General features: G+C 36.4%; 1 protein-coding gene across 50 annotated transcripts in view; it reads right to left on the bottom strand.

Moving 5' to 3' along the window:
* The window catches only part of PUM2 (pumilio RNA binding family member 2), a 75,059-nt gene that overhangs the window by 5,377 nt on the left and 46,699 nt on the right, over positions 1–22,983 (bottom strand). For 14 of the 50 annotated variants that reach the window (XM_086875735.1, XM_086875729.1, XM_086875730.1 and 11 more), the window contains 8 exons: positions 17,652–17,795; positions 16,360–16,641; positions 11,436–11,672; positions 4,959–5,226; positions 4,290–4,419; positions 2,599–2,727; positions 2,201–2,338; positions 399–524 (listed from right to left, as the gene is read on the bottom strand). In XM_086875735.1, the coding sequence (XP_086731861.1) occupies positions 399–524; positions 2,201–2,338; positions 2,599–2,727; positions 4,290–4,419; positions 4,959–5,226; positions 11,436–11,672; positions 16,360–16,641; positions 17,652–17,795 (1,454 nt within the window). Of the gene's footprint in view, positions 1–398; positions 525–2,200; positions 2,339–2,592; positions 2,728–4,289; positions 4,420–4,958; positions 5,227–11,435; positions 11,673–16,359; positions 16,642–17,651; positions 17,796–22,983 lie in introns of all 50 variants that reach the window. The other 36 variants (XM_086875750.1, XM_086875754.1, XM_086875751.1 and 33 more) reach the window with 3 other exon arrangements.

The raw sequence follows: 22,983 nt of genomic DNA, 5'->3' as shown, positions 1-22,983 counted from the left end.
GCAAAGTGATGCAAGAAATTTTTCATCAAGAATTACTCAATGGACCACAAAGTTTACATGAAGAATGTAAATAATCTGTAAAACCAGTGTTTTGCTAGAGTATCTTTTATCCTCTTTAAGAAAGAAGTCCTCAAATTTAAGATCATACTTTTTTAACAGCTGTAATATTCCCCTGAACCCCAAGCTACAGTCAAAAGTGTAAGAAAAACGCTTTTATATCTTCTTTGCCTCCCAACTTCCAAATTCATTTTCATTAAAACTACGGAAGGAAAGAAAAACAAAAAATCAATGTCTACTAAATTCAAAAGAGGTAAATGCATTTAAACTAGGATACAGGAGTAAATTATGGTAACAAAAAACCTCTACAGTGCATTAAAAACCAGTGTAGATGCACTAACCTGCACTAGCTGTTCTGTGTGTTGATGCAGTTCTTCTAAGATTGGCAAAGTCTGCTCAGCAGTGCAGTGCTCCAGAATACGCTGAATTACTCTACAACCATATGGATGAGTTGAAAGTACAAAGACCTTGAAAACAGGATTGTAAACTGAAGTTAAACCAACTGAAGTTCACATCTATTGCAGTATTGCTGCATTCAAAATGGAACTGAACATAACTACTACTATTAAAACAAGTTTTGCCTGCCAAGGCCAGAATTCCATTTCCAGCAGAAGTCAGGAAAAGATAAAAAAATCAGGTTTTTGTGTGTCAAGGACTCCAGAAAACATACCACTAAGAACCCAAGTGTTCATTAGAATGTTTCTAGCCTACATAGCTGCAAAGGAAAGCCTAGAAGTATGAGCCTTAAGTGCTGTTCAACTTTCAGGCTTTTCTTTTTACTTTATTTTCAAATTTTAAGACTTTGAAGCTTATAAAAAGGAATTCAATAATGGTGGCTGATTTTCACCAATTTCATGTTCCAGTGTACACAATATGCTCCCAGTTACAGATACAAAGTTTGTAAATAACTACTCAAAATATACAGCCAGATCTTGCTTATTCTTCTGCTTGCTTCTCCTGAAGCTACATTTGTGGTTTGGGGATTAATTCCAAAAATTTCAGTGTTGGTCAGGACTGAACACAGAATCTTGTATGATTAGGCATCAACTCAAATGATGCAGGCAGGAGAAAATGGTAAGTAATATCACAGAACTGTGTTATTTTTCGTTTGCCATTTCATGTTAGCAACTATTTTCTCTATATACTTATGTGGTGCTTAGGATGCATGTTCAGTAAATAAACCAACTCACACTTTAGTCAAGGGGCTCTATTTACAGTTTAAAAAAATTCATCTCATGTACCTCATACACACTTTTTGGTGTAAAAGGACTGAACTGTAGAAACCTTGGTACGCAATTTAGTACTATGTACAACAATAATTCAGGTATTGCTGTTGTGAAAATGAGAAAGATATTGTAGATTTTATTAGGAAATACATTTGGCCATCCATTAAAGTAAAATTCAGTTTTATAGCCAAGTTAGTAAGATTTTTACAATTTTTCTCAAGACTATAAAAGTACACACTTGTCTCAGAGGATTAAAATGTTATTTAGCTGCAGCACATTCACTAGCCTGCAGCAAAGTATCAATCTTACAGTAATGTTTTCTGGAAACAAAACAAAAACCCCAATCTGAAGTAAACAAATACAACGCCCCCTTCACTCCCCACTAGTCCATATGTAGGGAACAGATTAGTGAATTTCATCACTACAGTTCCTTAAGGACTGACATTCATTGGGAAACACTAAAAAGACACATGTGCAACACAAGCAACAGGAGAGGAAAATGTAATTTTTAATGAAAAATATATACTAGAGAGCATATATGTTATTATTATATCTAAAATGACCCTGTAAGAGTTGTGAAGGAAATGTGAAATGGTGTTATCACAAAACACAAACACAAAGCCTGGGTACACAAAGAGCCTTGTATGTGTTTATATTACATAAATATTTATTATTATTTATAATATATCCAAAAACATGTCTTTCTAGAGCCTCCTCTCCCACGAATTCATCTTTTTACAGCATGTTAATTGTTTCTCCAACATCTTTTTCACGTCATCATCCCCTTTTTCATTCTACTTAAAACAAGCCGAGCACAAAGTGGCAAACGCTATCTTGTACATGCAAATGATGGACAAAGACTGGAAAATCTTTTTCTGTGAAAAACCTGCAAAAAGGAAATAAACCACTGACACTACCTGTCCTTTGAATGCATCAATGATGAACTGGAGCGACTGGGGTTGAACACACTCAATGCATTTTTGTACAACGTGGTTTCCATTTTGATCCTTCACACATTTCAGAACATGGCCATCCAGCTCTTTCACCATTTCATTCTGGAAAAACAAAGATTATCCTTGTCTTTATGACGGTATTCCCCCCCACCCTTAAATGGGGAACAATTTCATTTCATGCTGACTCCAACCTTCATATTCACTGGTGTTAACTGTGTACCTCAGCACCTGCATTTAAACAACTATTTTAGCCCCTAGGATATTTCATGATGAAGGGAATAATCAACAACGTATTTAAGTAAGAAGAGGGATACAATAAAAATAAATAAAATTTAAAAAGCATTGATCTAACTTACAATTACCTGCTGGTCAGGTGAGATTGACTCGAGTGCTTTCTGGATAACACGACAGCCATACATCTGGAGGGCCAGTGGCAGAACATGACCACGGATGCGTGTTGCTAGAGCTAACTTTTGATCCAGGCTTCCAAACTAAAAGACAATAAATACATTGTTAACAAATGAAGACATACTGCAGCACATGGAATTTACATGTCAGAGTAAGTATTGTCAAGATGTACATGACTGTAATATTTGAATAATTTTTTCACTTTGTATTTTGGTGAGGATAATCACCAGAAGCTTTTCTCTCCTAAGTGCAACATTTTGCAATATTCCACATCCAGTTCACATACCTGCTTATCAAATGCATGACCTTGAAAGACAACAAGAAGTCAACACAGATTGTCTGTCTGTAGGAATATCTAAGTGCAATAAACTACTTTTTCAAATAAATTATACAGGGAAAATGATCACAGGTCACTATCACGTATGAATACAAATGAGATTTTCTATCTCAAAACCTGTACAGTGTTATCTCACATCTTGTAAGAGAGGATATAGAAGTGACCACCTGGACAATCACATGGTGGCACAGCAATATTCCTGCAGCATGGCTGAGAATTGTCAAATTCCACACCTGTAGTCAGCTCCAAAGAAAGCTTGACCAACAACTTCACCTGCCTAACTATACAGTCAACTGAGGTCCCCTATTACACCTAAGGCCATATGAACTTGTTTCCTGAGAAGTGTTCTGCAGAATTAAGATGAAAACACTCAGCTAACAATGATTAACTGTGTATTCATCCAGCTTAAAATTATGGAAAAAATAAGATTATGACTCCAAAGCAAAATCAAGATCTTGTATATCATATGTCAGTGACACCTAACAAAAGGTATTTTGATTGGTTAATAAAAAAGAGGTAAAATAATAAAGCACATTGTTTTATAGATTATTAAAAAAATACATTCTTGTTTACAGCAAGTATCTTATTTTTTACTGGACATTTTCCAATGTCACCTTCTCTCCACCACTCTTTGATATAGCCCTTGATTTAACGTACACTATACTAGATACCTATCCTTCATATAATTTTTCCCAGGACACAGGTATTACTTTTTTCTTCTCTCTGCAAGCCAAATTTTGTAATTCTTTGATAAAACCTTTTTTTTTTTTACCACATAGTTTTTAAGAGAAAACAAATCTGTTTTAAATACTAGTTGTAGTAATACTGGATTGTATCTTATGATACCCCTTACTCAAAATTCTTCAGCCTCAATATATTTTATGGGAGTTTCCTCATACAGAGAACCGGATGAAGTTCACACAGCTGTTTGAGAGCAAGGGCATTTCCCAGACCCCATTCTGTACCATGATGCAGTAACCAACAAAAAGCACCTTTCAAATCTTTACGCTCCCTTTCATCTGCTGAAAGTCTAAGTTCTGCAAAGAGGTTTGTAAAGCCTCAATGTGCAGCCTGTGCACTCACTAGATTTCACCAACACATGCACCACCAGCGTAAGAGGAAACTGTGTCCATAATGGCAAAAAAGACTGGATACAAAACAGAAAACACCAATGCAGAGTTACACACTTGGGATCTGTTGAAGTCATGTGGAATTCTGCTACAGTGTGAAGGAAGAGACCAGTTAAATTTAATCAGATTTACAGCACTTCATGTGCATGTCCATCCATGCACTCAGTGCTATGCTTACCTCAAAGAACTTCTGTATTACATAGTTTCCAAACACATCAGTCATCAATTGATAGGCTGCTTGCAGGATCTCATTAAATACCATCTGGCGCTCAGCTGGAGTAGCTCGCTCCAGCTTTTGCTGTATAAATCTAAGCACAAAAAAAGGTATATTAAGCTTTGCATCAACAACAGGAAAACCTCTCAAACACTGTTTCAATGAGACACCTCAACTCTCTAAAGAAAGCAGTCAACATTTATAAAATTTATTAAAATGAAAGTAGTACCTTTGCATATAAAAGGATACATTTCAGTAAAATCAAGACTTGAAAACTTCCATTTGAAAAGCATTAAAGATGAAAATAATAGCTGTAACTAAGTAACCAATGATGTACTGACAAAGAAGTTTTACATTCCAGATGCCACATATTTTGTTTTCTTAATCATTGCCTTTTTGATACCTAAATACTACAGTTTACCAGTCTAGTTATGAGGCTACTTCTACAGCGAAAACTTCTACAGGCAGCTAAATTAATACTTTTACAATGAAATTTCTTAGGGAAGGTCAGGCTAAGAGCACGTGCTCCAATTAATGGCATGCTTTGTATTAAGATGACAAGCACCTCATGCAAGTTTGATCTTAATAATATCAAAGCAGTAAAATATTATTAACTTTTCTTGTAATATTTACCTAGAACCATGCTGGTCTTGGGAAAATTCAACAATATGTCCAACAAGGTCCCTTAGCTGAAGATTAGGGAAACGATTGTTTCTGAAATCCTCCAGCAATCGGCTGCGTCCAGAAGGCATAATGTCAGACCTGCTGTAGCGGAGGCGCGAAGGAGGGAAGAGCTGGCTGGTGGAGCTAAAGAGACTGGAGGCGCTCGCCGCACTGCGATACTTGGCTTCGGCTCCGGGGGCTGCAGAAATATAGCGACCACTACCATTTGTCAATCCTCCTACAAGGAAGCAGCTCTGTCAGTAACAGCCGTGAGGAAAATAAGCAACAGCAAAACAGCAAGTGAAACTAAAACTACGGATACACCCTGGAGCCAAAGAAAACAACAGTGTTGTCTTGTTATATATATTTACCTCATTACGGTTGGAGGAGTTAGATAGCTTTATCTTGCAGTAAATAAAACCATTCTCCTCCTCACTGTTATTTTATGTGAAGGGCACCAGGGAAAGAAATGTCATTAGAAGAATATATCAAGGCAAATAAAGTGAGCACCCACTCAGCCTTACAGAAACTTTAGAACTGGGTGGGCCTTAAGCTTAGTGGGCAGATTTCCACTTCACGAGTCATACTGGCTTATACCCTCGTTAGTAGACTTGAAGTTAGCCAATTGTGTCAAAATAGACCATGAAATCTGAACTACCCTTCAGTCCCTACTGAGATACCTTTCCAGTTTATGGCATGTTAAGAGCATTTTTGGGGAGGCACATGTAGTGCCTCTTGTCAAGCTATACCTGTCCTGCAGGTTATTTGATGACTTCAGCATCCCAAGCTTCCAATCTGGTACCTCTTCTCAGCACTAAATATGTCAAATTTCCAACCAGGTAACTAAGAATGCTTTACTCAATTATCAAACAACCACAAATAAAGTGAAGCTCCTTTTAGAAACATGAAGTCCTCTCCTCACTGCACAAACTCATCACTAACTTCATCCTTCCCTACTAAGACCTGAATTGCCTGTGTCTAGGTCCTACTCCTTTGTGCTAGTGATTCCACCTACAGCTCTTGTCACTCCACAGTCCTGTGCATTTCTCCTCATACCCTGCTCTCTAATCAGTTCATGTCACTCTGAACTCCTCCACCAGGCCTCTCCCTTCCACTTTATAACAGGCAGTAATTATCATAAAAAGCATCCAAAGCATCTTTCCTAACTGCTGTATGACTTTTTTTTAGAGGGATACTCTTGGTATACTACAAGCAGAAATACTCAAAGAGAAGTCCCACATGGAAACCTCAATTCTACTATTAAAACCAAACTAAGGAAAGAAAAAACTGAACACTCCCTGAAAGTATTGACTATGAATTGGAAAAGGAAAGCATTTTGTCTCCCTGCCTAGGAAGTGACATTGTAATTAAAGCCCCTTCAAAGTCAACAGAATAAATATCTACATTTGAATTTAAAATAAATTGCAGTATGTGCTGTTTGAATGGTGCTCTACTATAAACTTAATTAAAAAAAATTAAAAAAAAAGAAAGAAAAAAGGGAATATAAGAGAAAAAATGCAGCTGACTGTGCCCCAGCCAAGCCTTCTTTTGGTTCCAAGTATTTATAAGGCTAGGCAACAACAGTGGACTGCCAATGTATTAATGGTGAAGTTATTTTTTTCAAAAGGTCAAATTCTAGTACCAGAATCTGAGATGTTAGTGCTCTGCAAGACACATCAAGCATCACATTTATTGCACTGTATAGTACTGTGTCCTAAAATAGAAATAATAAAATTTATTTTATAATTAGTCTTCAAAATTCTGTGATAAACAACAATAAATACCTTATGCTCCACAATACATTTTAAAAACTACTAGGTTTTCTTTTAAATTAAAGCCTCTTAATTCTCTACAGCCAGGAAAATCTAATTTTCATAACTATCAATTTTAGTTTCCATTGACAAACATTATAGTACTAACAAACAAAAGGGAAAAAAAAAACCCAACATTCTGCAGCTAAAGCAGTGTGCAGAGTGATAATTTCTGCCGTAATTTCTCCTCTAGGAATGGCTTTCTACAAAACCAAAAAAAAAGTTATGCTGCTGAAATGATGGTATCTCTGATCTGGACTATGTAAATACATCAGTGCAATCCTGGCTTCCCTGTACGTGCTGTGCAGTAACACTATTTAATATCACGAGAGGGCACCAGAGCCCATCTGAAAGGAAATTCTAGGCTCCTTTCCTGTTGCAGCAGCTCTATTACTTCACTGATCACATGCTCAATTCTGTGCCAGAAACTAATAGGGCAGTTTTGATCATGTGCTCACAGTCAACATACACAGACATAGAATTGCACATATGAGTCAGAAATTGTTTCAGCTTGGTGTTTTTTTTTTTTTTTTAACTGAGCCTTCGTCTCTATAAATTAAATGCAACAATTTATCCAGCAAGTAAAAAAAAAACAACAAAACTCAGTAGCTTTAAAAAAATATGCTATATATGTATAATATACATTTCCTGCTCAAGAATTATTAAGCCTTTTTTCAGTCTAATTTGGGAACCATCACTTTTTAAGACTTGTAAGACAACTATGCTGCAACTGGGAGGCTCCTGTCTAGCCTGTGAGCCTATTTCAGACAATCATGTTAAGCAGGACAATAATACAGGAAGGCTGTATTAAGAAAGCACATCCATCATGCCTAGAAGAACCTGTTGTACTCAGAAAGCAGAACCTTGTAAAACACTGGACACTATTATAAAAAAGAGTAATTTAATTAGTAATTAGCTTTTATTTTCACAACCTTTAATTACAGCAATGTTATGGCTCAGTGGCAGCTCTTCAGATTTGAAAAATGTTAAAACTCCCAAAACAAAGGCATATTGTCTTAGGTACTTATTACATGCAGATATAATTGTGAATACAGTGGCCTATTTGCTTCACCCAGCTAGGAAAGTAACAGCCTACATCTTGTAAGTTATTTGGGGAACATACCCTACTGAATAAAGCACTGAAAAATTAAAATACTTATTAGACATCAGTATAGCCACACAATTCCAAACTCTTGGGGAATGAAGTGCACAGTTCATTCTTCAGATAATCAATTAGCTATCACTTCTGATTTCATGAAAGAAAGATCTCCAAAGCACTAAGTAATATTAAGCTGTTTTACAGTTCAATTGAACCTAAATTCCTGTGGCTAATCCATAGGGAGGGAAAGGCAGAGAGATATAAAGGGGATATAGATCATCTAAATCAGAGCCTAAGTTTCAAGGACACAAAGCATGTTAAATTATTGACTTCTTAACATATTTAATGTTAAGGAGAACATGAAAAAAACATTAAAAACTAGATCCAGGCACATTTATTTTGACAGCATTAGTCTGTTAGTATTTATCGAAGTATTTTTCAATTATTTCTAGTAAATAAAGACAGAAAACATCTACTGCAGAGTAACTTACTTACATGTGTCAGCAGTATTTTCTAGGAACACACAAACATAGATATAAATACTTTAAACTTAATTTCTATGAAGTATTTGTTCACCTGTAAGTAGCTTAACCTCATCCTAAGCTAAAAGTTTCATCTTCATATGGAAAATAGAAATACACATGTCTATGTTTATTTTAGGAATCAATGCACATGTTTATTATGCCTTGTTTACTGCAGCCCTACAGAGGAGGGACGCTGCTGAGGCAATGCAAAGCTCCCCATACTGCCTTACCAAGGGGCCTTTACTCTTACCCCAAATGACCATCTCAAAGTGACATCAACTCCAACTGCTAACAAGCTTGGCTCACAACACACAGGCAATAATTACCTCCTAAAGCCCAGATTTTAGAAATCCTACTCTACCAAAACTCTACTCTTAAAATGCTGCAATGTACCATCAAACAGGGTAAAGATTACCAGTCTAAAAGGATTTTTTACTACAATGGAAAACCACTTACTCTTGCAGTTCCTTGTACTTGGGAGTGAAAGGGTAGTTCAAATTCATGACCTTACTGCTCCAACTGATTACAGTAAAGAAGCAGTTACAGACAACTGACAAATCCCTTCAAATACAGGAAAACTGACACTAGCACAAAGTCATTAGCACATTCCTATTTTAGGATGTTGGATAGAAGTTGGTGAGAAGAGAAAAACAGCAAAATGTCACAAATTTCTTGTAAAAGGGAAATTGTTCTTTTAAGCTACAAATTGCAGCAGTGTCTGACAAAGGGGTTATAAAACCATGCACCCTTTCCCAGTGTTGTGCTCTAGATTCTTGTGGCTGAAACAGGAACAACCGAGTTTGATGCCCATTTTAAAACAAGAGTTAAACTTAGCTGAACCTGTTGATACAAGCAGGCAGGACAAGTTTGGAAGGTGGAGGGAGAGCTGCATTTGACAGGCATTATCAGAATACCAATGGAAACTGCATGCAGACATGAACTTACAATGTTGTTCTACTCTGAAAAGTGACTACATGATAACCATACCCTTCTTAAAATCCCTGTTAGATTTCAGGTGTAACTTCTCACTTGGTGAGAAAGCTTTGATTTTTTTATTTTTATTTTTTGTATGTGAGAACAAAACATGCTTCCAGGAGTGGCTGATGAACACACCAGAATAAAAATAACAAGACAGACAATTAACTGCAGAAATAGTCTTAAACTCTGAGATGGTGCACTTCAAATGCAACTGTGCAAAAATATGGCACAGGGCAGAAAGGCTAAAAAAAATTACTGCATTTTTCTGCATTTTTTGTGAAAGCAAATATCCAAAATACCTCCATTTCCAAATTTCAGGCTGATTTTGTAATATTGCAGAAAGTTTATCAGTAATCAAGGTCCACTTCACTTGAAGGATGAAGAGGACACATGGAAGTCAACAAGGTTGTGTCAATTTTCAGAGTACAACTGTATATTCTGGCTGTTACACACTGATCTAGTACATGATTTAACAAGCTATTAGGCTTAGTTGACACTGCCAAACAGTTCAAAATGGGTCAAAGTCAGTATTTAAAAATTTCTGCTGATAGAGGCAATCCTCTATATTGATCACAGCCTAATTTCTTAGAACTGAAAAAAAAAGTCTTTTAACATTTATCAAATGTGAAACAAACAAAACTTTTAATGTTTTAAATTTTAGATAATGCCTTCCAAAATTTGGTTTAAGTATAGTTTTCAGCAATATGAAAACTATGGTGAGAGTACTTTGAAAAGAAAGAAAGAAAAAGATTTCCATGATAACCCCATTGTCAGATGTTCAGAACTTTCTCAAAAGCCTCCATTTGGGCTGAAACTTTCCATGCTTGGTCTCAGCCCAAAGGTGCACTTTGTAGACCTGAAAAAGGAAAAAAGGTAAGTAAAAAAAAATAAAACGTGCTGAAACATCCCCTTGCCCAGTTTTATTTCGGGTATTCAGCACTTAACCTTGAAGGGGACTGTACTGCAAGTGTAATATATTTTAATTATTTAACCTTGTTATACAAATTACTCACACATTTCTTACTTGAGGTGTATTTTGGCAGGCATTTAAAATTTTTTTTTCCTGTTTTATTTGCACTAAGAAGTATAGGGGATTATGCTGCCTATTGCAAGCATGGAACTGTGTATTGAACAGTTACTGGATCAATTGGCAACACAATCTTGAATTACATCCATTTTCACTGTATGATTTTAGCATCCAAATTATATGACTGCAAATATTTGCAGCAGAAAAGAAGAACTGTATTAGGTAACCTCAGGTTAGAGGCATTATCTTCTAAATATACTGTATACTGTGGTGGGGTTTCTTTAGATCTTTTATTTTAGCTTATTTTTTAAAGAAAGGTTGAGCTCCCATGTCATCTTACTAGCCAAAAAAGAACATTTGAGAAATTATTTTCAGCATTCCTTAAAAAATACATCCAATAACAGAGAGCCACCACTAACAATGCCTTTGCTACTTCTTTGACAAATGCCTTGTTTTTGTCTCCTTCCATCAGCCTGGTATAAACTACTGTCTTCCTGGCAAAGTATATGGGCCATGAGGTTGACTGATTCAAAAATCACCTTTCAATACATTTGACATTGAGAGAGAGCACTGCTCACTTTTCTACTTTATCATGGCAAGGGGCATTAACGAAAGTCACTTCACTGTTAAACACATCATCTAAAACATCCTTAAAGTAGTAACACAGTGGAGGAGAAACAAAAATAGTGCACCTTTGCTTGTCATACTGTGGAAACATATTACAAAAAGGACCAACAATTCTTACTGGGCTCTCTACTGGCTTCTGTAAGGGAAGAAAAATCAGTTGTTGGCCGGATACTGCCAAAAGCTGAGTGCCCTCCACTGTCAAATCAATGAGCAGAGGAATGTGCTCTTCACCTTTCAGGAATGGCCCCTCTTCATTACAAAACTGTTTAACAGCAAAGGTAATGTGACATCTCTTATGCAACATATATTTTACACATAGAAATACATACACACATACAAACAAAAAGTGTTTTTTTGGTTTTTTGTTTTTGTTTTTTTTACCTAAATGCAAACTGGATGAGGATCCATGTGATGAAAGTGATGGCGGTGGCGTAAGTGAATGTCCTGGCGTTTGGCTTGGCAGAGGCATGCCTATTGGACTTGGAGAGGAGGAAAATCCCAGACTATTGTAAAATGGCTGCCCTATGGGTGCTAGGCTGCTACTAGATCTTTTGTACAAGTCAGAGCTAGTAGATAGAGAATCTCTCCTTGTGGCACTACTACTTGCAGAACTGCCAACTGAAGAAGAAATAAAAAGACCCTAATTACACAGTGTCAACTGAATAAAACCTATCCCCAACTACAGCTGGGCAACAACAGATGCGATCACAATAATTACAGCAATCGTTATGACAAAGACAATTACTGTGATAACCACACATGCTTTTAAGTAAATCTAAGTGGGTATAAACATACCACTGGCAAGTATTTCACCAACGTTCATGTCTTTCCAACATTTCACACTAGACTTCTCACAGTAATATTGCAGTACTCTGTTTCAGAAGCCTGACTTCAGGCTTTGGAACAAATATGGAATTTATAAGATTAATTACACTGTCACTTTATAGAATAAATTATTCTCAAAATATTGCCACTAAATATATGATAATTTTTTTTCCACCTTAAATTATTAGTCAGACAGTGACACTCATTTCAGGAAAAAGTCTAGAGGAAATTAGTTGTTGTTTAAGGGTTCACAAAATAATTTATATTCTTGTTCAGGTGTTTCTGAACTTCCTCTTTTAAACCCCTCACCTGCAGGAAAAAAATTACTACTTTAAATTCCCTACAAGAATTATGGCTCTCAAAGAAGTGCTTTGAAAAGATATTATAAAGAGGGAATAGGCCAAGAAAGAAGATGAGAAGCACAGCAGAGATAGGAAAATTAGGTGAGAAATTAAAAATGTGATTTTACTGCTATCAGTGTTTCTGAAAGTCAAATTAGACTTTGGATAACAGTGTATTGTGAAGGACTGGTTATCCTGCACAGCATCATTCAGCAGGGTGACGAGCAGTCTAGGACAAATTAGAACAATAAAAAGTTTTAGAAATGTTACATTCTAGTAACTGCTGCATACTAACAAAGTATTAAACTAGAATGCTTGTTTTAAACACGGAACATTATTATACTCATGAACCAAACCAAGATTATGGATATTTTAGTAACAAGTATCTTTCTTAAGATGAATTTGGAAAACTGATTACAACTATTGGCTACTTCAACTTAAAAAGGAAAGGTCAGAATTTTTACTTCCACAACCTTTATCCTTTTCAAGTACCTTCCTATTAAAGCTGGCAGCATGGCACAATATAAAGGTTGCCTGAAACCTCCCATTTTAAGATACTAATTTGTTTTCTCATACCATTAACAAGTTGGCTAATATTTTTCATGGCAGGAACTTGCTTGGACAAAATTTTAAATAGAACTTCTGTCTAAACACTGCCATTTAAGCAATACTGGCAAAGTGTTTTATCCTTACCAAAATAATCTAGCTACCTCTTTGAAAAGTTGATGCTTTCATGTACTCAGACCAAATATGCCAGCAACAGGAGACCTTTATTTTCACACTTTTAGACTGAACTAGAAATCTTTGCAAGATGACAGTTCATCCAAGTTCAGCAAAGATCTGCTACAGATTTATAGCTGAAAACTTCAACTCCTGACCATACACTGCATGTCTGAGATGGTTGATTAAGGTTGTGCCATGTCAAAAACTGACTTTGAAACTGCTGTCCAAGATTCCACCTTGTGTTGGAAAGGCCCATGAGGCAATGAGGAAAGGCAGTTTTCTATTTCAAGTGCAGAGGAGACAAAAGCCAAACACAAGAAATAAGACTAGGGAGGGAGGGGAAAGAGAAAAAAAGAAACCAGAAAGAGGAAGAAATAAAGGTAAGACAAAGGGACTGCAAGAAAAACTGGCAAGCATTTTCAGTGGGACTGAGGATGAGAAGAAAGCAGATCTGAAGAAAAGTTAGGCTGTAGAAGGTATATGTGACTGTGGGGCAAAAAGACTGGAATAGTAAGCTGATGATAGGAACATCACAGAGCACAAGTAGAAACAAACATAGTTAGGAGGGGGAGGGAAGCAGGAGATAAATGTTGCCTGGAAACTGGGAGGGAAGACGACATACTAGAGGAGAAACCAGAAGGAAAAGATACCAGACTAACTAGGCAAGGAGATTGAGAATAAGAAACCAGAAGAGCAAATAAAGGCAACAGTGTAAAGAAATCTCAAGCTTTGAGACCAGCTCTACAGGCTCTGGCTCAGTGAACCATATAAATGCTAATACAATGCTACATGATGGATTGCTATTTTTCCATCTTTCAGAGTTTCTTACTCAGCTAAATTGCTGCAGCTTAACAAGTTACCATGAACCAGCTGAGCTGCATTTTCACACACACAAGCAAAGCTCACAAAACAGAAGATAATTTGCATTAGCTTATTTTTCTTCCCCCCCTCTCTAAGCTAATCCAATTCCTTTACAGTTGTTATTAGCCAGAAGGTGGCATCTGGAAAGCTGCCATAGTTGATCTAATTCTCGGCTACCTGTTAAGCTGCAGTAACTTATCATCATGTACCTAAACCATTAAAATGGAGTGTGAATAACTTCATTATAAAAGAACAAAGACTGTAAGTACATACAGTCACTTATATGGTATGCTAGCTGCTTTCAGTTGTTACTTTGTTCAGTCATTCAAGCTAGAACATGCTCACCTTTGCATTTTTTGCAGCTATATTTGCCCCCATGCAAAAACTGAAAACATAAGGGCAAAATATGTTCTAACATCTATCAGTCTTCATGGCTGTATTTTAAGTGAAATTTAACCTTTTCAATACACTGATGCGAGTTACAAAGAAACCTTGGCACATAAAAAATTAAACTTGTTTTCAATTTGCCTCAATATGCATGACTATCACTTGTTTAAGTGGTCATCTGTGTAACTCAAATCATATATACATACAGGTCAGAACTCTAAAAAAATAAATAAATAACCAGGAAGCATTTTTGAAGTGGCTGTTATGGCAAATACACTTTATACTTGGCAGAAGGGCACTTTGAATATACTTTTATTCTAATAACACTACTAAAAATATTTCAGGTTTAGATAGCACCTTTCATCAGCACTTCTCAAACTGCAAAAGCATAGAGTTCCTGCTTCCCTGTGCAAACTATTATGTTAATTAAATCACCCTGGATACTGCTGCAAGATTTCAGCATGTGCACTCTGTGCTGAGGGCTTTGGACAAAGCTCTGTAACTGACCTTTGCTACAAGAAAAAGGCTTCACCTCCTGTGCCAGAAAAAGCTATGCTGATTTTCTTAAATAGATACACAACTAAAATTTGTGTTCTATGGAGGTTCTTCAGATAATACAGGATAAAAACTTTAATGACTTAAATCTATTCTATCTGGAGACCCTAAATAGTTTGCACTGTATTAAATATATATATTTATTATCACTATCTAGCACTGTAATGAAGCTGTACCTAGAGTGAAACACAGCTGCTAAGGACTCACTGAAACCCTACAAATAGCTCAGGAAAAATTACATTATATAATATACACTTGGATAGCACAATTTTATAAATAAAATTTACTTGCTGTGACATCAATGAAAATTAAGAAAACCTACACTACTGAGTAGCCTCAATTTTTATTTAAATTCAACACGGGATGTTTTGAGTTTCCTCTTTAAAATTAAATACTGGACAGCATCAGTCTAAAAACCTGGTTTTTGACTTCCTAGCATTAGTTTTGTTAAAGTAAATAATTTTTCTGATTATTTTATGAAAAACAACTCTGAGAAAAACTCTGTGTTGGTATGCAGTATATTTGATGTCACTAGTCACACTTAGTTACCAAATAGCAACTACCTGTCTTAACATTGAAGGGTGTGCTTTTCCTTCTGTTTTTTATCCCCTATATATTAAGCCATTTTGTAATATTTTGTCATATTTTAATTACTTTCTTTAATGCTAATTTTCCTTAATTTTGAAAATACTGTTAAGAGTACATACAATTCCCCCAACTTCTACCCATCTTCAAGATAAAACATGCTGCCCTGGTTTCATTAAAATAATGCTAGTAATAAGAAGCAATTCAGTGGTGTAAACTTAAAAATTAATAGCAAAAGGAAATCTTCTTTAAAATAAATGTTTCTCTTGCCTTACTAAAACTGAATCTGAAATATAAGAAAACCTACCTTGCATGTTTAAAAACTGTGCGAGTATGAAATTTCTGCTTTAGAGCAGAAATGTGACAGAATTTTATTTGTTTTTAAGTACAAACAGGTTGGTTACATTTAGGAGTATCTGTTGAAATTAATTAATTAAAGGCCCCAGATGTGCATAGAACTATTTAGGCTTAACTATATCTAAGATTAAACCTGCTAGAGTTAACAAGGACTATTCTTGGGTATTAAGTATTTTTGTTTTATAAATCCTTAAAAAATGTTATGGAAACAAGCACTTCAATATTAGATCAAATTTAGAAAGTCAAATACTGTTTAATTTGTTCCCAAAAATTATGAATTTTTCTAATATGATAATTAAAGCAAAAAAAATGTATATCTTCACTATCATCAACTGTTACTTTAACCAAATAATGAAGACTTCCTTGAAAATAAAAGCAGCTTACTGAAAAAAAGTAACAAACTTCTGGGGCAGAGTACAGTGATCAGCATGGAGAAGTATTTTGGAGATACCTGTGACTACAGGATACTGTTCAAAAAATGCATCTTGTGTACAGAACCCAAGTTAATTTTAAAAGCTTTTTTTATTCCCCTACAATTTATTTTAAATTTGAATAACCTATTTTTACATTGTTTTTAGAAATGTATGTATATATATGATGCCTGATACAGATACATTTTTTAGCTTAGCACAAAAGTCTCACAGAATGTCCTCACTATATTAACAACCTACCTGATGAGCCAAATCCACCAAGTGCAGAGCCGATAGCTGCTCCTAAAGAGCTGCTACTTCCAAAGCCAAGAGATGTGCTTCCTGGTTGGCCAGGACCATGTGAAAAAAGGGAACTGCTCTGGGAGTTATTGGTCAAAGAGTTACTGCCATAAAATGAATTGGATTGTAGGCTACTATTTGTTTGCTGTTGCTGTTGCTGTGGCTGGGCACCAAGTGGCCGAAATAGACCGTTCGTGGCTCCCGCGAGATTGTTTGCTGTTCCTCCAGCTGAAGCAGCTGCAGCTGTAAAACACACGTTTTCAATCATAATTACTCTCTCGAACATTTCTGACTGAAAATGGATTATTCAGAACTAAATTGTATTTTCCTGAAGCCCTCTTAAAACAAGCAGAAATTCACATATTAAAGGATTAAGAGACTTAATAGTATTACACAATCTTAATTACTCAAGGCAAAAAGGTGAAGACAGCACATGTTTTAGGCTAATTAAGGCTGCAGAAGTGTTAATGTAATTGAGGGAATTTTCAGTGTAAACATATAAGACATTACTGTTTACTGAACTTTTTATATCCCAAGTTGCAGTAGTAGAGTTGCAGCTAAGAGTCATTCAAAGACATCTTCAGCTACTGCCAGAAGTGAGTTCTGCATAGAGAAAGAAGCTCATAGATTAACTTAAAATCAAATTTTCTGAACAGATTAAGTTAATTAATCCAGGGTTAATATTCTGGATTTTAATTTAACAAAGACAATAAATGGTTCAGTAAAGTAATACTAGATCTTACAACTGGTAAAAAAGAAGGAAACTAGAGACTTTCAATATAACTAATTCTCCTCATTTGCTTTCCATTCTATACAAAGCTTTCTCCTTGACACATTTTTCAGGAGAAAAGCATAGCAAGGCTCCAGAGCAGTCCATCTTCTGCCAGGCCGAAGCAATGGAATGATGCTTCCTAGAGGACACCATTTAGGGGACTGATGAGAAGTGCATGTTATAATGCATGGGGAGAGGTAGGAGAAAATGTTATCTGACAAGTAACATTTGCAGAAACATGCCTGTGTATGTATGAGAAGAGGACTGTAAATTCCAATTAAAAATGGAAAACCCCATCTGTGAGAAAGAACAGTCTCAGAGAACAGGAGACAGAATAATAAAGCAAGCATGCACAGTATATCCTTCACAACCAGAAAACTTCACAGTTGCATAGAAAACAACAATGTCAAATACTAATCAACATTACTGATAAGATTCAACAGAGAATGAAAGAAACCTCTGTGCAGGATTAAATATTTACCTGCTTGTGCTGCTGCAGAACTGATTAGAACAGGAGTTGAGGCCACCAATCTGACTGGTGCACCAAGCCCAGTTCTCGCTCCAGGGCCTACTACTAAGGCACCAGTCTGATCGTAATAGGCAGTGGGAGCCAGCACTTGGTAGCCTACACAACACAGGACACAAAGATTAGTGGTATAGATAGTATCATACAGTCAGCATTTCCTCTTTCCTTGAAATATTTTAACCACAAACTATAAACCAGCATTTCTGCCACACTGGCTTTGAACATCAATTGAACATCAAAGAAAAAGCAGTAAACATCATGGCACAAAATCAGATTTAGAAATGCTTCAAGTAATTTTTAACAACTAAAATAACTGCTAAAATTAGCTGGCTAAAGTTGAACTTATTGGCAAGGTTAAAGTTTCTAACACCATAGTGAGAAGGCACAGGTACAACGCAACTGGCAGTGTTTGGATCATTATCGAATCTATTTCTTTCAGCTGTTTAAAATACACTACATTCCTCTTGTACGCCTTTGTACATGAAGAAGTTACTGAGACATGCACGATTAAAGGGTTGAGCTAAATGCAAGTCTGGAAATTCCACAGATTAACTATCCACACTTAAAAGTCCATCTGCAAAAAACACATTAGGAAATGAATGCTGTGTGTGCAGGAGTACCTTGGACCAGTCAGTTTCACAGGAATAAAGTTGACTGTAATCCAAGCATAACACTTCATTCAGTTGACAGCTAAGAACTGGAATTGATGCAGAAAAGGAAGAGGAGTTGAAAATGGAGAAAAGCAAGCCGTAGGAAGGAATACAGAATACAATATATGAATGAAGAAAAGCAAAAGCGACAAAAGAAAGCCAAGCAAAAAAAACCCCTTTATTTAGAACAAGAGCAAGAGAATTAATTTTAAAGCTCTTGACACTTCATAGTTATAGTGAAGTAGATGAATTGGAATAAGAATCCCTAAAAAATGGAAGACAAGCTACAATAATCTAAGAAATGGTGCTGATATTCAAAATATTACAAATTCTAATTGTTAGGTTGACTATTCTTATGAAGCAATAAAACAAAACCCAATGGAATTTCAATATTCCTCCCATGTTCAAATATCTACTAACACTATTAAGAAAAAAGACAAGATTGCAAAAGTCACACATCTATTTTTGTAGATGTAAGAAAAGATTTTGCATTCTATTTTAAGTCAGTTGCTCCCATCAGTTGCCTTGTATGTTCAGAACTAGGTCTAGCAGAGTTCTCTCTGAAATATATATGTACCTGAACATAACTGGACCTCTGATTTAAGCTAAGTACCACAGTCACCAGCCTTCCAAGCCATATTTTCGCCTCAGTTTCTAGAATGTCTCTGTAATCTCTTCTGCCTAGATACACTCCAAAAAAAGAGCTGGAAACATCATCTGCCTTCTGGCCTGGTGGTTACAGTGCTCTGCAGGGAAGCAGGATACACAGGTCCAAATTCTCATACACTAAGAAAATATGAAGATTTGAAGGAGACTCAGGTAGCACTGAACAGGACAGGAGCAATGACAGTCCAGATCTTTAGGTTCAATTCACAGTTCTGGAGGTGAATGCCTCATACTAATTATGAAGAATCATAACTGCTATCATTCTAAACATGTTTGTTCTCACTGCTCACTACTTGCTTTGCATTCTAGGCACATCTACCTTTTCTTTCCCACCAACAGCACAAGAAAAGAGTTGTCCTCCACATCATTTGTCTGAAAACCTGGCTAGTTAAAACCAACCAAAATAGGTTCTTACACCTGAACTGGTTTGAAAACCTTTGCTAGAGATGCCACTGCCTCTTCCACCTACAAAAATGTGCTCTGCTCTACTCCTTCACCACTGAGAAAGGTTGCTACATTCCCAAGGTACAGAAAGATGACAAACTGTTTTCTGTTTTACTGTCATTCTGTAGCCAGAAAATATTAGATTAGTGACACAGTAGGAAAGCTTGTTATGTGTTCCTGAACACATTAGCAATGTTTAATTACCAGTACCTACATAATTTCTGCTTTTACTCATAGCAGGTTCAACAGATAACACCATGTTGGTTCTGCTGTTTGTTCCTGCTGTATCATATAAAACTAATTGTTCAGAACTCAGAATTGGCTAATGCTTACCACTATTTGCTCTGCCCATCTACCCTCTTCAAATGCACAAACCCACGGATAATGCTCAACTGTTTAACTGCTATAAACCCACACTGATTTTATGTTTACACCCTTTGATTCATCTAAAACTAATATACAGCTTTTTATGTGACTTTAGGCCCTCAATGTAGACAAGCCTATTTTCCAAGGCAAAATACCTGGAGGAGGGTAGGGAAGATAACTTACACTTTGCATAAATTAAATTTACTGAAATTAATACTTACGCAGTTTAATACATTAGTATTAGATTTTATAAAATAATTTACTCATATGACTGCTAAATTGAAAAACGGAAGCAACCTGCCCTTGCTCTTTCTTTGCATTACAAGATGCCCAAGCCCCCTTGATACTTCCCTGACATTATATGAACTTGTGATCCACCCACAGACAGTTCATTTAAAGTAATGATAAGCTAGGTCAAGACCATCCAGATACTGTCACAGAAGGTTCAAGCTATGCATGAGAACTGATGGATTCATCTGTTTCCAATTTCTGAAATACATTCTGAACCAACACAGGCCTTAGCTTTCTACTCAAATTTACTACAACAAAGCAACACAGAACCTACTCTTTGTGAAATTGCTTAAACCTTGCAAAGAGCACCTGCAGCCTCAAAGGTATAAATTTTTTTGCTTTGATGTCAAAAATAAAATTTCAGAGAGACCATTTAAGATCAGATTAAATAACTGAAAGAACGGTTCTCACAGCAAAACTTTGATCTTCTTTCCTTTCTATTCCAAATTGTGCCTTATCCCAGAAAGGTGAGCACAAATCTAGAAACTTCCCCTGCCTTCTCTCTTATCAGACATAAGGTGGTAACTTGGCAGATCTCCTCTCTAATTCCGTCTCCTTGTTTCAGTTTTTATTACTTTCCATCACATCATCTCTCCCTGTAGCTCTGCAATTTCCTCTCAAAATTAACAATTATCAAAGCTCACTTCAGTGCCTTCAAGTTCATCGTGGTGTTCCCACGCAGTCAGAAAACTAAAACATATGGTTTCCTAATCAGTTCCTAATCACATCTTTTATTTTAGAGTTCAATTGCTCTACCTACACTTACTGTCTCCATATCAGTAGGGAATTTGAAAGTAAACAATCTAGTTTATCAATATGGTGTTTTGCTGAAAGGATTTCTAAATGTCTCCAGAAACCATAAACTGAAAAACTTTGGTTCTTACCACACAAACCTTGAATACACCTTAAGAATGAGAGGAAATTAAATCTGTTTTCTTGGCTTATGCAGCTCTTCCTCAGTATTGCACAGATCCATCCAGCAATGCAACTTCCCCCAGTGATGACACCCAAATGTATGCCAGTTTGCTACTTCTCTCTACACAATTTAACAGATGTTAACACTCCTTACTGCCAACTCAATTATGTGCCCTTTTAAAAATGCCATCCTCTCCCCTCCCCAAGTCTCTTTCTCCAAAACCTGAACCCCTGTAACTTTTTGCTTGTTCTGAAGAAAATATGCTCAGCCTTATCGCTGCACATCCTCTCACAAATCCAATGCAGACCTTTCTATCCAGCCAGTAACCCATTTATACTTTCTATAACCACTGTAACTTTGCCTATACTGTACATCTGCCATAATGAAATTTGACTTCTGTTTCATACTACCCACTGCAATGTCACACTTCAAATTCCTCTAGGTAATAAAACCAAAAAATGCTAAGCCAATGGATAGAAATTGTTGATTTTAATGTTCTATACATGGGTGTTTTTTCCCAGACTACTCACTTTGTATGTCCACCTGCAAGCCAGATGCACCATGATAGCTTTACTGTCTGAGTTCCATAAAACTAAGTTGTGTCTGACCTAGTCAGTGCAGAGCCTCTAGTGGGATTTGGCTGACCTGCTGTTATAGACATCTATTTTAGGGTAAGCTGAGCAGCTCTGCAGTCTCTTTACAGCAACTGCAAAATGGAGCTCTCCACTGAGCACAATGACTCCTCAGATAGCTGAAGTCTCAAGCAGACTCCTGACTTTAGATGATTAAGCCAAGTCCGGAAGTTGTCTGTGATGAGGACTACTTTTATTCAAAAACAGAATGTATACTGATTGTCCTATGAAATTGGGAATACCCTCTGACACTCTCATTCAGGCACATACACTCAGGCAGAAACACTTGGTTTTTTAAGAATCTTTGTTACTGAATAACTTGCTCAATTAGGATAGGAAGAATTTTAAATGGAACTGAGCAACAGCAAAGCAAAATGCATTTCACATTAAGTGGTTTTAAAAAAGAACCCGAAGTTTTACCTTTTATCAGCCTTCCAGTACCCACTGGGGCCTACAGGAAGGAGACTTTTTTCAAGAGCATGAATTGATAGAACAATAGGGAATGGCTTCCAACGGAAAGACTGTAGCTTTGCATTGGATATTGGGAGCAAATTCTTTACTGCGAGGGTGGTGATGCACTGGAACAGGTTACCTAGAGAGGCTATTGGCACCTCACCCTTGGAGGTGGTTAAGACCAGGGTGGATGGGGCTCTGAGAAACCTGGTCTAGTGGAAGGTTCCACTTCCTTGGCAAGGGGTTAGAATGAGATGATCTGTAAGTCCCCTTCCAACCCAAACCATTCTATCATTCTATGCTTTTCTGAAAGAAGACTTAACAATGACATTATACGAAAGGTAATCTGGATTTCAGGCACTTTCTCCCTGCATGTAGAATGAGATAGGTATATTAAGTGACACAGGAATACACACTCCTAATTAGTTAAAAAAGAAACACCTGAAATATTAAATTTCAAAATGAAGGCATTAAATAGTTGGGATAATATGAATTTCATCCAACACGAAGGCTGTGACAAGGAGAAAACAGCTCAAATAATTTCAGGACAGCAGCATGGACAAGCTGAACAGTATACTCTCACTTGCTAGCTCACCATGAAGTCAAACTAAAAATATTCTCTCTGTAAAGAGTATTTAAAAGCTTCAAACTCTATTTGGACCTTCATTTTCTTGTAAAACACCTTCCTCCATTGCAATATGAATTCTGTACTACTTACTCTTGTTTATTATATTACATGTGTTGATCAGTGGTTGCTGTCTGGGATTCACTAAGCCACATTTTGGTATCTAGGTATTATTTAGTCATCTTGACTCAATTTTATAGTAAGTTAATAGAAAAAGGCATCTCTGGAGCCAAACTCACTTTAT

Source organism: Cyanistes caeruleus, chromosome 2, assembly GCF_971803275.1.
Source record: "Cyanistes caeruleus chromosome 2, bCyaCae1.hap1.1, whole genome shotgun sequence".
Lineage (NCBI taxonomy): Eukaryota > Metazoa > Chordata > Aves > Passeriformes > Paridae > Cyanistes > Cyanistes caeruleus.
The sequence above is the reverse complement of the archived record's forward strand: the minus strand, read 5'-3'. Positions and strand labels throughout refer to the sequence as shown.